This window comes from Camelus bactrianus, chromosome 10 (assembly GCF_048773025.1).
Source record: "Camelus bactrianus isolate YW-2024 breed Bactrian camel chromosome 10, ASM4877302v1, whole genome shotgun sequence".
Classification (NCBI taxonomy): domain Eukaryota; kingdom Metazoa; phylum Chordata; class Mammalia; order Artiodactyla; family Camelidae; genus Camelus; species Camelus bactrianus.
The window spans coordinates 55,625,762-55,638,842 of record NC_133548.1 but is presented as its reverse complement, the minus strand read 5'-3'; the positions used below and the strand labels follow the sequence as shown (position 1 = coordinate 55,638,842).

Below are 13,081 nucleotides of genomic sequence, written 5' to 3'. Positions count from 1 at the left end.
GCCAATCAGAAGAAGGCACCGTCGAGGGTGGCGATTCAGCACTACAACCTGTGAGCATTTGGGAACGACCATTTTCGTCAAACTTGGGGTAGAGACAGGGTTTGACGAGGATTTCTTTCCCGAGTGGTGAAGCAGTAGTACAGTCTGTAAAGTTCGTTTTAGGGCAGCGCTGAGCTGGGTTTAGGGTCCCCAGGAAGGGCTGGGAGCGGGCGGGGGTGCCCCTCAGACGGGTCAGCCGGCTGACTGGAAGGAGAGGTGGAAGCTGACTGATCGGGGTGGGCGGAGCCGTGAAGATGGAGGGAGCTCCGCCGGTGCGGGATGGCACTGCCGGGGGCCGGGGGAAAAAGGGAAGGCGGGGCCTGAAGCGGGCTACCTGCTGCCGGGAGAAGGGGCCTTAATCTGAAGAAGGGACTGGGACTTAGTGGGATTCTCGGGCGACTTCCGTTGAGTGACGGACTGCGTGGGTCACACTGAGGTTTGGGGTGACTCACGGACAGAGTATCGTAGGAGGTCGCTAGGCTGACGTCATGGAGGTGGGGTGCAAAGGAGCCAGACCGAGTGGTTTGCGAAGCGTGCTCCACTGCATGGTATCCGAGAGACCCAGTGCAAGTGTGGGCACCTCTCTGAGCCTCAGTTACCTCAGCTATAAATGGGATAACAACCATACACGACGAACAGCGTTGGTGGGGTGGTTACTGAGGTGAAGTGTGTGCTATAGTGACCTGCTGTGAATGATTAATAAATTGTTATGGTACCACAATTATTAACATTATATGGTATTTGCGGAGGGCAAGGGATGTGGCAATCGAAATGACGCGGACAGGACAGGGTTTGGAGGTGACTAGAAAGGCGAGGACATAGGGTGATGAGGCGGGAAGCTGGGTTTGGGAGGGGATATAGTCAAGGATGGGTTTCGGCGGTCAGGTAGGAGGGGCCCTGGAATGATAAAGGCAGACTTAGAGTGTGACCAAAGTAAAGGTGGACTCTAAAGAAGGGGTGGTACACTCTGGTACGGGGACGGGGCCTTGTGGCTGGGGTGACCCTGGGTTGAGCGGCGTTGCTGAGGGGCGGGGTGTCTTAGCGTTTCCCGGGGGAGGAGGAGCCTGTCTGCGGCGGGCGGAGCTGCGGGCTGGACCCGGCTGCGCGCATCTGCCGGTCTCCCTCGTACTCGCACTGCAGCCGCCAGCCTGAGCCATGGGACGTCGCTCCCTCCTGCTCCTGCTCTTGGTTTTCCTGACACCCGGGGCCGCCACCCCGGTACCGCCGGCCCTGAGGGCCCTCAGCAGCCTGCACATATCCACCAGCTTCAAATACCGCCCCACTGTGGCCCTGGAGTACTCGATTCACTACATCCAACAGAAGGTAAGGCGGAAGGGTTTCGGGGTGTGTAGGCTGGAGCGGGGCGAGGATTGGGGCTTTGTGGTCCTCACCCAACCGACGGGACCCCAGGCGCTGGAGCTCACCTGGAATTTCAGACCCCTAATGCCTAGGACTTGTCCAACGATCGGACAAGTCCTAGACTCACATTTTATAGACGGTGGCCCCAAGTCAGAGTCTGTTTAAAACTCTTTCCTCCCATTACCAACAATTTAATATCAGTACTGGCTCCACACACTATTCTGTAATTGGCCACAACAGTCACTTCAACTCCTTTTGCTCCCAGAGGATGCCCTAACTTAAATTCCCTTGACCTCCCATCAAATTCAAATTATTTAATGCCATCTCTGGTCCCTACTTCTCCGTGACCATCCTTTGTCCCAAAGCAGCTCCCAGCTTCAAATTTCCAGTACCTTATTAGATAGTATCTAATGTTTATCCAGTCTAAAATGCCAGCCTATCATCTCATGCTCAACTCAGAGTTGGTTTTGTAGCCCTTTTATTAAGAGTTTTAACATTCCCTGTTCACCATGAAACTGAACGTATACGTAGCTCATGCTTGTAAAGGAAGTTGTAGTCTCATGATTTGAGAAGCGGAGTAGGGTGAGCATCTCTGAAACCTGAGTTTAGAGGTTTAAAGTAGGCATGATGCTGAAGTTGGCTGAAGCGTGAGGTAGGAATTCCTTGAGAAGCCTGGATGAAGAAGTACATCCTGTGTGAAATGACAGAATCCCTTACAGTTCTGTATTTCTGGGAGCCTCTGAAAAGATAGGCAAAGATTTGGGAAAGGCTAGAATAGAAGTGCAAGAGTCTGAGGTTGGGCATTAGGAATCAAATAGACCAGAATTCCAAGCTGCTAGCTCCGTGACCTTAGGAAGGTTACAGTACCTTTGTAAGCCCAATTTCTTGATGATCTGGGGATTTGGTGATGGTTAAATGAGGGTAGATGACATGTCGTAGCAGAGTATCTGGACTCAAGTATCCACTTATATTAAATTCATAGTTACTGACCTATGTGAATTTTGAATAGGAATTTGAGATAGAAAGATGGCATGAACTTGTAGAATAATTTATAAGAAATGATTTTTAACCCAGAAATTTAAATTAGAGATTATAAAGAAGAGAAAGCCTTCTAATTCTGGCAGGGGTACTAGGAAATGGGTCTTTTTCTCAGGCAACTCTTTAGGCTACAGTTTCCTTACTGGTAAATTGGGAGATTTGGACAAGGACCAGTGTGTTTCACATTTTATTGAGGAAAATTTAGGGGTCTTTGGGGAGCTGTCTCAGAGGAACGGTGAAGACTTAAGTGGAAGCTAAGTTAGCGTGCCCCAGTAACCCCTCTCTCCCTGATCTCTTTCAGCCTGAACTTTATGCTTTTATCTGATTCATATACTGGGATTTTGCAGAGTTCTGTAACTAAAGTTCAGTTGACGAGGAACTATTGGAATGAGGATCTCTAAAATCCCTTTAGGAATGATGAAAGAGAACTATCAGCAGAAAGGGGGGAAATGAAAGGGTGAAAGAGACTGAATGATCTCTTAAGTCCTAATTTATTTTCCTTCATTGTAGAGTCCTTTCTTTACCACTTCGCTCTTTAGAAATATAAGTTAGGGCCAGTTCTTTTTCCATTTTTGGTGATTTGCAAGATTAGGTTGGCCTTACTCAGCCACCTTTTGCCCTCTGGCTTATATTTAGTTCATGTTTAAGGACACAGATTCCACAAAATATTTATTACCATAATAATAGTTTTCTATATATCAACTCCTGTTGAGTTTTATTTCATTTTTTCATTTTAATTTATTTTTTTGAGAAAAACTTTCACATATATATTTGTTGCATAGTAATGGCTTTATAGTAATTTCCAATTTTTCTAGACCATAGGTTTTTAGTTGGGACTAAAAAGTATGTGTAAATTCAACTTTAATTTTTTTTAGTTAGAGCACATTAAATACTTTTATGCCTTTTAATAATGAACATTATTATTGTAACTAAGGCTTAGTTTTTATTCAAGGTTTAATTTTCATCAAACTTTACAGTGATTTCTTTATATGTAGTTATATCTGATCACCTGACCAAGCTATTCCCAGCTGTCCTTGTATGCACTTAAGCTCCATGGATGGTCTTGGTAAAAAGGCTTAGCCCATGGTCCTGCTCCTCCTCTGCTTAGGAATCTTTTACAACTCTGATTACTTGCAGAATAAAGGTTAAAGTCTTTGGTGTTGTTCCTCATCACATAACCCCAGCTGGTCTTCAGCTGCCTTAGACCTCTGCCTACACCCCTCTCCTCCCCACATACACGTCTAGCAACATAGAAAATAGACTCAGTTGAAGTTTACTGTATCAGAAATTCTGCCTGGAAAACCATCCCTCTTTTCCACTAGTTAAACTCATACCTCTATCCCAGCTGAAATGTCACTCCTTGTGTGAAATCTTCTTGACTTTAATTGGTCTTTTTTCACATTAACTATGTCACATGTGTCTCCTTAGCTTGATAGCACTATCCAGTACCCACAAGAGCCCATAAAAACATAAAATTCAAAATAAATATTTGTTGAGGGAGTGAATGGACTACTATCCAAAGAAAGCCCAAACAAAGCAAAGTCTACCATTATATAATTGACACAAATCATTTTTTCTTTTTCTTTTTTATCTTTCCTTCTCTTCTTTACCACTTATATTTCCTCTTCTTTCAAAGTCTTCAAATGTTGTTGACTTAGAAGGAATATTTGATTCCTTTTATCCAGAATAACTGAATCCAGACACTGGACAAAGGATAGTTCATCACATGGGCGCATCAAGGCTCTGTGTTGTATATGGTGTGATGCCAATGTTGTAAAGGGCTCCTTGGGATGCATGACTTGTGGTTATGAGGTTTCCCTGCTCCTCATTACCCTCCGACTCCTGCCCTAGCCCCTCAGACTAGAATGTGAGTCCTGAAGGCATTCTACTGTGTGGTGTAGTGGGGAAAGAGAATGAGTCCTTTCAGGCTGTTATTTTCCTCAGTGGTGAAAACAGAAAGCAGTATCTATTGTATTACTCAGAGTTCTCTAGAGAAACAGAACCAATAGGATGTGTGTGTCTCTCTCTCCGTGTATATATCCCTTTCTCCAGAAAGAGAGAGAGAGACTGGTTTATTTTAAGAAATTAACTCATAATGCTGAAGCTTTGTTAAGTCCAAAACCTGCAGGTTTGGCCGGTGGGCTGGAGACCCAGGAAAGAGTTGCAGTCTGAGTCCAAAAGCAGTCTGCTTGCATTCCTTCTAGCTCAGGAAAGGTTATTTTTTGTGCTCTTTAGGCCTTCACTTCACTGGATGGAGAGTAAAGCTGCTTTACTCAGAGTCCACTGATTTAATTGTTAATCCCATCCAAAAGACATCTTCACAGAAACATCTAGAATGTTTGACCAAATATCTGGGCACCATGGTGAAGCTGAGTTGACATGTAAAATTAACCATTCCATCTACCAAGGTTGTTGTGAAGGTTAAATATGGTAATATAGGAAACCACATGCACAATGCCTGGGACGTTAGGAAATTAAGGAACTTAGTACAGTAAATGCTGGTTCCTCCCCTACTCCATCTTAAAACCACACTCTTCATAGTGCTGTACATTTCAGATTGATCCAAATGCATAACAGTTGTGGTAACACTTCTTCCAGTAACCTAGTGGTCAGTCATCTATACTTGACTATTTTTACTTAACTATTGACAGTGTTTATGTGAGAACTCTGCTTCCTGGCCCAGCATTGAGCTCATGGCCACTGACTCCTGCAGGGCTTTCCCACAGCTCCTTCCTTGTCTGCTGTGAGACCATTACTGTGGGCTAAGCTATTTCATTTATGTACATCCCTTACAGTTCTGCTTTCAATTCCTGTTCTGGGTTTCCCTTTCTTGTCACAGTGGCCCTGATGTCTAGTAAAATGGAGCTGTGTTGGGCCCCTTGGAGAAGGACCTATTGCTTTTTCTCCTCCTCTTACTCTTTATTTTTTCTTTCTTCTCATTGTCTTCTTATTGGTTCACTATTTGGTGGCCTTCCCCTTAGGCTGAGAGTATACTGTCACAAATATTATGTAAATTCTGAACTGGTTTTTGTTTTTGCTCATGATAATTCTGTGAGCAAAAGGGGTCATGTAGTCCACCCCTTACATAGGAGGAATTGACCTTGATCTAAATTATAGAGGGTTAGAAACTTGATAGAGCTTGAATACTGTACAGGTTTGAGAATGAATTCTATCTCTAACACTACCTGAGTAACTTCAGGCAAGTTACTCTGAGCTTCCATTTTTATGATCAGCAAAATAAGGATAATTATACTACTCATTTCACAGACTTGTGAAATGAGCTGGTGTGTGTAAAGTGCTTATTTAGCATAGTTTATATCACTTGGTAAACACTCAGTAAATGGTGAATGTTACTTTTATCTTACAGTTTCTTAATGTATATGATTTTAACTTATATCCTTTCCACTCAGAATAAAATATTTAAGTCATTCCTTACTATACCTAAATTAGTTATTCTGGAAAATATGAAAATCTTTGTGAATTCTGTTCTGTTACATGCATAGTACAGCATAGTACATATGTGTCTTTTTATCAGTGGGATGTAATGTAATACACTTATAAATAAGGCATAGAAATTAAGTTTTTTCATCACTTGAAACCATTTTCTTTCATATAAGACTGATACATAAAGAAAGGCATATGAAGCTTTCTTTTTTTTCTATGCTATTTTGAGTTTTGGTAAATTGTGGAGGAGAAAATATATGATAATAAATGTATCCTTTTAGATTTTTGCTTCTTGATAATAATACTAAATCGAACACTGTCTTTCTGATAGCTGAATTTTGAATGTTTTACTGGTTAATACTAAAATGTAATTCTAGCAAAAATTAAATTGAGATTTTGTACTGTCATGTTTATATCCCTTTGTCAGCATATTGCAGGAACTTTGTGCTTTAGGCACTTAAAACACAATATTTTCAAAGTTTGGGTGCTAGTATCAGCCCTGCCACTAATGTATTACTACCCTGGGCAAGTTGCTTCACTCTAGATCTCAGTGTCAATATGTGAGATAAGAAGATAAGATCTGCAGATCTCTGATGCATCTGTGATTCTGTTCATGAATGTCTCCTGTCCATAGGACACTATATCAGGAGTAGTGTGGATGTGAGCACAGGTTCTCTTTTTTGTCCTACCACTAATTGCCTTTGGTAAATCAGACCTAAACAAATTTTCCATCTCAACTTTGAATAACATGCAGACTCAAATCATGTAAAATGTTTTATAAATAAAAATTAGCTCTCAAACTGACACAATATTTATAACAATAGAGCATTATATTTATGTTTATGATTTTAAAGTCTGCTTGGTTGTGGGTGGATTGGAGAGGAAAGAAGAATCATAGGTAAAAAGAATCACTGATGATATGTCTTGTTTCCATTCCCAGTGCTCTGCATGGTGCCCTCTACATAGTATTTCTTAATAAAGATTTTTAGAATGGAAAAATTTTGCTATAAATTGAAATGAATATGGAATAAGAGGTAGGAGGGTAAATTGAAATTTTGCGTAAGTGTCTAATGCAATAATAATAATCATCATAATAATCTGCTACCATTTATTGGAAGCTTTATATGCCCTTGGTATTCTGCTAAATACTTAATAGACATTCACCTATTTAATTCCTATAGCCTTGCTATGAGATAGATGCTATTATTGTCCAACTTTATAGGTGAGAGAACTATCAAACAGAGACGTTAACTTACACATTCAAGATAAATTGCTTATTTGTACATTCTGTTTTTTTAAAAATAAACTCATGAGTTTCTAGTTCTAAAATGAATGTCATTACCTTGCTTGTTGTACTAAGCAGGATAGGCTAGGTTGTGCTGCAGTAACAAAACTCCAAAATTTCAGTGATTTAACCCAACAAAAATTTATGACTCATACAGTATATTTCCACTGAGGTAAGCAGAGGGTTCTGCTTGTTACATTCACTTAGAGACCACAGGACTGATGGGGCTTCCTCTCAATTTATGCTTTCATGAACACTGTAGCAGTGGAGAAAGAACACAGAAGGACTTGTGCCAGCATGTAAATGCTCCAACCTGGAAATGACAGGTCACCTCCTTTCATAACTCATTAGCCAGAAGAGGTTACATTGTTTTATCTAAAGACAGGGTGGGGAGACAAAAAGTATTAACTTTGGAGTACCTGAAAGTAGAGACAGCACTAGTGACTACCATAGTCAGTCAATCACTTACCCATCCACCCACCCACTTACTCAGTGTTCATCCAATTCCTTCTGTATGTCAGGCACTGGGCTAGGTCCTGGGAAGACAGAGATGATTACATCCTGAGGGACTTCACATTATGTTTGTTGACCATTCCAATAGCACACACTTAAACTTGTATCTGAAAAATATGGAAAGGCACTGATAAATTGGTAATGTCTTGGCATTTATATAACTCAACAGACTGTTTAAAAAAAATCCCTAAAGTGAGGCATATTTATATGTACACATTGAAGCACATAATAAAAAGGGAATTTATTTATTCATATTGTCATTCAGTAATTAAAAATAATTGTTCTGCTTATCTTTTTTAAAATAAAAGAAGCAAAATTGATAAAGAGATCCATATAAAAAGTCTTATGTGTGCTTTGTAAGTACAAGTTAATTGTTCATCAAAAAAAGAAAATTGTGCATTGATAATATTTATTTTATTCGGGAATATATAAAATCTTTTTCTTCTGGTTCACAATTTAAGGAAAGTCCTAGTTATTGTTTATGAGCAGAGAGCAATGAAATTTATTGATTATCTTATCTGGGCCAGATATTATGCTAAACTCTTTTACATATCTATTTTTAATTATTACAATCACTTTTAAAAATAGATGGTTTAATTAAGATTGACACAGGCTAAATGTCTTGATCAAGGTATTAATGGACAATATTATGAATTATATTATAATTTGTTGCTTCCAAAATCTATGATCTCTCATTCGGTTGACACCATGATGCCTCTGTGCTGTAAGCAGTAGTAACAAAACTGATATCTCTGTATCTATTTATATTCCACGTTCAGACCTTACAACAATCCTATGAGGTAAATATTATCTTCATTTTTAGATGTGAAACTACCAGGGTTCAAAAAGATCAAGGGAGGAAACATCCAAAATATCCAACTTGTAAATATCCTGGTTTTTCATTGTAAATACATTATTGTACATCATTGTAAGTGATTTGTGGTGTATGCATTAAGTGGAATATTATTAGCTGTTAAAAATGTTGGAAATGATGGCCTTGAAGTGTATCTGACAACATGGAGAAATATTCATGAATTAATGATGTGAAAAAATCAAAACAGAAAATTGAATGAACATTGTGTTTCCAAATTAATTCACTCAGTTTTTATTAAGTGCCTACTATGTGCTAAGCACTATTTTGGCCAGTGGGGGAAGAACATTCAAGGCAGTGAGAAGAGCAAGTACAAAAACCATAAGGTAGGTATGTGCCTGGTGGGAACAACAGGAAGGAGGCCAGCATCTGAAGGGATGTGCCCAAGTAGGGGATGAGGACAGTGAAGAGGAGAGAGAATGTAGATACTCTCCTCTTAAAAGAGGAGGAAAACAAAGGGACTAGGGAAATAGAGTTTGATTGCAGGGCAGTTATGAAGTCCCATGCAAGTTAGTACGAGCATATGACATGGCTGTATGTTTCTCTAGCTACATTCAGTTTCTTGGCTCTGGGTGTGGAATTGGCGGAGAGTTCTTTTCAACCAGGATTGCCCTTTTGCCAAATGAGTAAAAGTGAGAGAGAGAGAGAGTGAGCGAGAGAGAGCGAGCGAGTGCTGAGTCGTATATGCAAGGGAGTGATTATACTCATGGACCTTGGAATTTAAACCAGGTAGCGAGGTGGGTAAGGGACAGTGAAAAGGGGGATAATAAGAGGTTGACATATTTGGAGAATCATAGTAGAAGAGGGAATGAGCTGGAAAGATAAGAGGAAGTAGAATGCTTGAAATTGAGGGTATGGTAGGAACTGGGAGCAACAAGATCCAGGGTTTGACTGTGGGTTAGTGACCAAGGTAGGTGAAGGAAAAGGTTATTGGAAAAGAGAAGCAACAGGAACTACAGGGTCAGGATATTGAAATCACTAAGAGTTTTGAAAGGAGTTATGTTGGAGTAACAGTGAACAAGGAGCTTAAATCTTCAAGGCTGAGGGAAAGTGAACCACGGGTCAGTAGGGGATTGTAGTAAGAAGGGTAGTGGGGTAGTATAATTTGACATCGTAATATTAAAGGCAGTGGAATGGGGAAGAGGGAGGGAAAACTAGGAACAGTGAGAATACCTGTTCCACCTCCAGGCCCGGTAGTGGAAGAGATTTGAGAGAAAGATTAACTACTAGTTGAGAGGGTCAAATATGTTTAAAAATATGTTTATAGCTGTGTGGAGAAAGAGTAGAAGATACTATACTGAAATATTAATAATGGTGGAAAGGTAAGTGTGATATTTCATTTTATTCTTTATACTTTTTTGTAGAAAAAGACAACAGCTGGACTGCTCATGTGGAGCTTATTTTCTGGTTAGGAAATAAGTAGATAATAAGCAAATAAACATTAAATAAATAAGATAATTATAGATTGTAATGATGCCTTGAAGGAAATATGCAAGGTGATATGTATGTGTAAATATAGGGTATAGCAGATAGGAATGTCTTATCTCAGGAAGGTTTCTCTGAGGTAGGGACCCTGGGTCAGAGAGGGAGCAGAAATTATAAAGGCCCTAAAGCTTGAAATGTCAGTTACTTTTGGCTCTTCCTTCTCCTGCACTCTTTGTAAAATTTGGGTTGATTCCATTCACAGAGTGTGTTTGTTATTTTCACATATATGGCCCTCATACTTTGCTGTGGCTCCTGTTACTGCCTTCCTGTACTGAAAGAGTCTTTTAACTCGTCCTCCTTGCAACCTGCAGTTCCTCCTCCACTACAGTCCCTATGGGCCACATTAATTACCTCTCCTCCAGTCAAACAACTCTTCTGCTCAGGACCTGCAGTGATTCCTTATTGTTTGCTTTATTAGGGAATAAAATCCTGTAGTGTTCACAGCTTTCCACCCTTTGACTCCAACCCACCTTTCTAGTCTGCTAATCTGTTCTCCACACATGCCCATTCCTTTCCTGTTTCTATGCTTTAGCACACATTGTTGTTCCCTTTGCCTGAAATGCCTCTCCCCTGGCCCTTCCCTCCTTAAGCAACCCCTTCCATTTTTTCAAGCCCCGTCTCAGACAGTGCCTCCTCCAGGAGCCATTTCTTAATCTCCCAGAAAGTGAGTGATTGGTCAGATCTTTCTTTGTACTTCTCTCTTACTATGTGTCTTACTCTAGCCTTGTGTTAAAATCTTTTTGTGCTCTTGTTTTATCCCCCCTTTAAAACAGGAAACCTGTCTTGTAAGTAACCAGACCCCTTCATAGCATACTGCACATTACATTGTTTTTCTTAGAGTATCATCTTCACAAGTGTTTTTTGAATTTGTGTCTCCCTGCTTCCCTTTTCCTGTTTCCCTACATTGAGGTAGGGATGTGTGTGTATAGGGAAGGGAAGGGTATGGAAACTTGATTTCCAACTGTCTAACATGTTTTGGGGGAACAAGGTAGGAAGCCAGGCAAATAAATACAGGCCTACTTGTTCTTATCCTCTTATTTTTATGATCTGGGAGCAGTCTCCATTTTTTTCTTTCTGTTTTGTGTTTGGGTGAGGGCTATGGGAAGGGTGAAGAAAGAACATATCAGTAAAAATATCTCCTTAAAAGCTACTTCTGTGGTGAGTGTGTACGCCCATGTTTATTTTATTAGAGAGCTAAAGTCAAGGCAGTACTTTTCATTTGCTAACAGAGGCTAATTAACTATGTGTATTTGTAAATCCTTACTATCTATTATATGAGTCAGGTAGTTCCAAGTTGCCCTGCAGTGTGGTGACTAGAGAGAAGCAGCTGCGTGTCTCTGGCAGCTCGTGATGTTCTTGTTCTGGCCGTTCATATTGTGAGGGCTGCCCACATGGGGTTAGGAAAAGGCAAATTTATTAAAGTCACATTTTTTTAGGAACTTTCCCTGAGCAGCCTTGCAATTTGGTTATATGATACAATTTATATGTATGAAGTATCACTGTTATAGCAGATATGATATCTAACATTTATATAGTAAAGCAGCACGGTTATATATTCATTCAGCAAATATTTATCAAACTCTTCCTAGGTGCCAGACATTGTGTCAGTAGCTGGGGATATGGGGAGGGCAAAGACAGACCTCATGAAGCTTACAGTTTGGTGGGAAAGAAGATAGTGACAAGTAATTACAAGTGTGACGTGTGTTTTAAGGAAGTAGTTTGTTGTGCGAGCTACAGTGGGGTCCTACATCTTGGGTATTAGGGATTCCTCTAGTCAGCAATGGTGTTATAGCAGAGGCAAGAAGCTGAGTAGGAATTGGCCAGGAGAAGGGAGGGGTGATCAAGATTTCTCTCCAGGTAGAGGGTGTATCACATATAAGACGCTAAGTTAGAAAAGAGCAGACCATGTTGGAGGAACAAAAAGGAGGCCCCTTAAGGCTGCGACAAGGGGGCAGAGATGATAAAGCAGGAGTTGGGCCATCAACACTGAAGTCAGTGTTGTCACTGTTTCCACTTAAACACTCATGGTGTGGGTATTTCTTCTTTGAAGCTTTCACTGACTTTAAGAACATAACTTGGTGTTGAATTGGGGCAGAGCACTACTCTGTTCACCAGAGTATGACACATTTATCTTGTGATGGGTATTGGGTACATGCTCTTATATACTTAACCCTGCACAGAAGTACTATATCTATTTTATAGAGGAATAAAGGGCTCAGAGATGAAGTAATATATTTGTGATCACGTAGCTGATAAATGACAGCAGCAGGATTTAAACTGAGCTTTGTTGTCATCAGAGCCCTTGTTCCATGTTGCCTCTGTACTAGCTGTGATTCTGAAATGAATGGAAGATTTTGTAACTCATGTCTTGATTTAGATATGGTTGTGGAAGTCACATTTAGTAAGGAAATCCATATTAGACAGTAATAAAGTTGAGAAGTAAGAGGCATTTCAATTCTCTTTCTAACACTAAGTTGGGTAATTTTGGAGAGTAAAAAAAAGCATAATGGAGGTATTTACAATACGGAACTTTCTTTCTTTCTAACTTTGGCTTTGTGTTATGGAAAGAAGAATTTAAAGGAATGGGAACTATGTTAGCATCAGAAAGGGACTGTGAAACCTAAGATGAAATGTACTATGGGATATTTTGGGGGTGGCTTTATACATTCTAAAGGATGTTAAGAGACCTCCACTGATGATTACAAAAGGGCAGTCTCCAAAGGAATATAGGAATGAGGTTACTACTGTAGTACTTTGTCCCCTTAAGCTTGTTGCTTGATACAATTTACCCTAATTCCATTAGCGAATCCTTCATTTTAAGCTTTCCCAGCAGTCTCTGTATAAAATTTGGCTTGGAATAAGTTAATAAGAGTTTATGTAAAGGTCTCTAATCTATGCTGCATGGACTAGTCCCTGCCATATCTTCATCTTCCACTCTACTTGCAGAGGTCCTTGCAGGTACCCTGTCCTCCCAATAACTCCAAAGAACCGAGATCACTGTTTGGTACTCTGCTTTTGAAAGTCTACTAGTCCCTGGATTAGGGAGT

At 40.2% G+C, this 13,081-nt stretch overlaps 1 protein-coding gene across 2 annotated transcripts in view; it reads left to right on the top strand.

Moving 5' to 3' along the window:
* PRCP (prolylcarboxypeptidase) overlaps positions 1-13,081 on the top strand; it is a 59,367-nt gene continuing 46,286 nt past the window's right edge. Inside the window, exons 1-2 of one of the 2 annotated variants that reach the window (XM_010973442.3) lie at positions 1-50; positions 1,180-1,362. In XM_010973442.3, coding sequence (XP_010971744.2) covers positions 1,195-1,362 — 168 coding nt within the window. In that variant the 5' untranslated portion in view covers positions 1-50; positions 1,180-1,194. Of the gene's footprint in view, positions 51-891; positions 1,363-13,081 lie in introns of those variants that run through there. The other variant, XM_010973443.3, reaches the window with a different exon arrangement.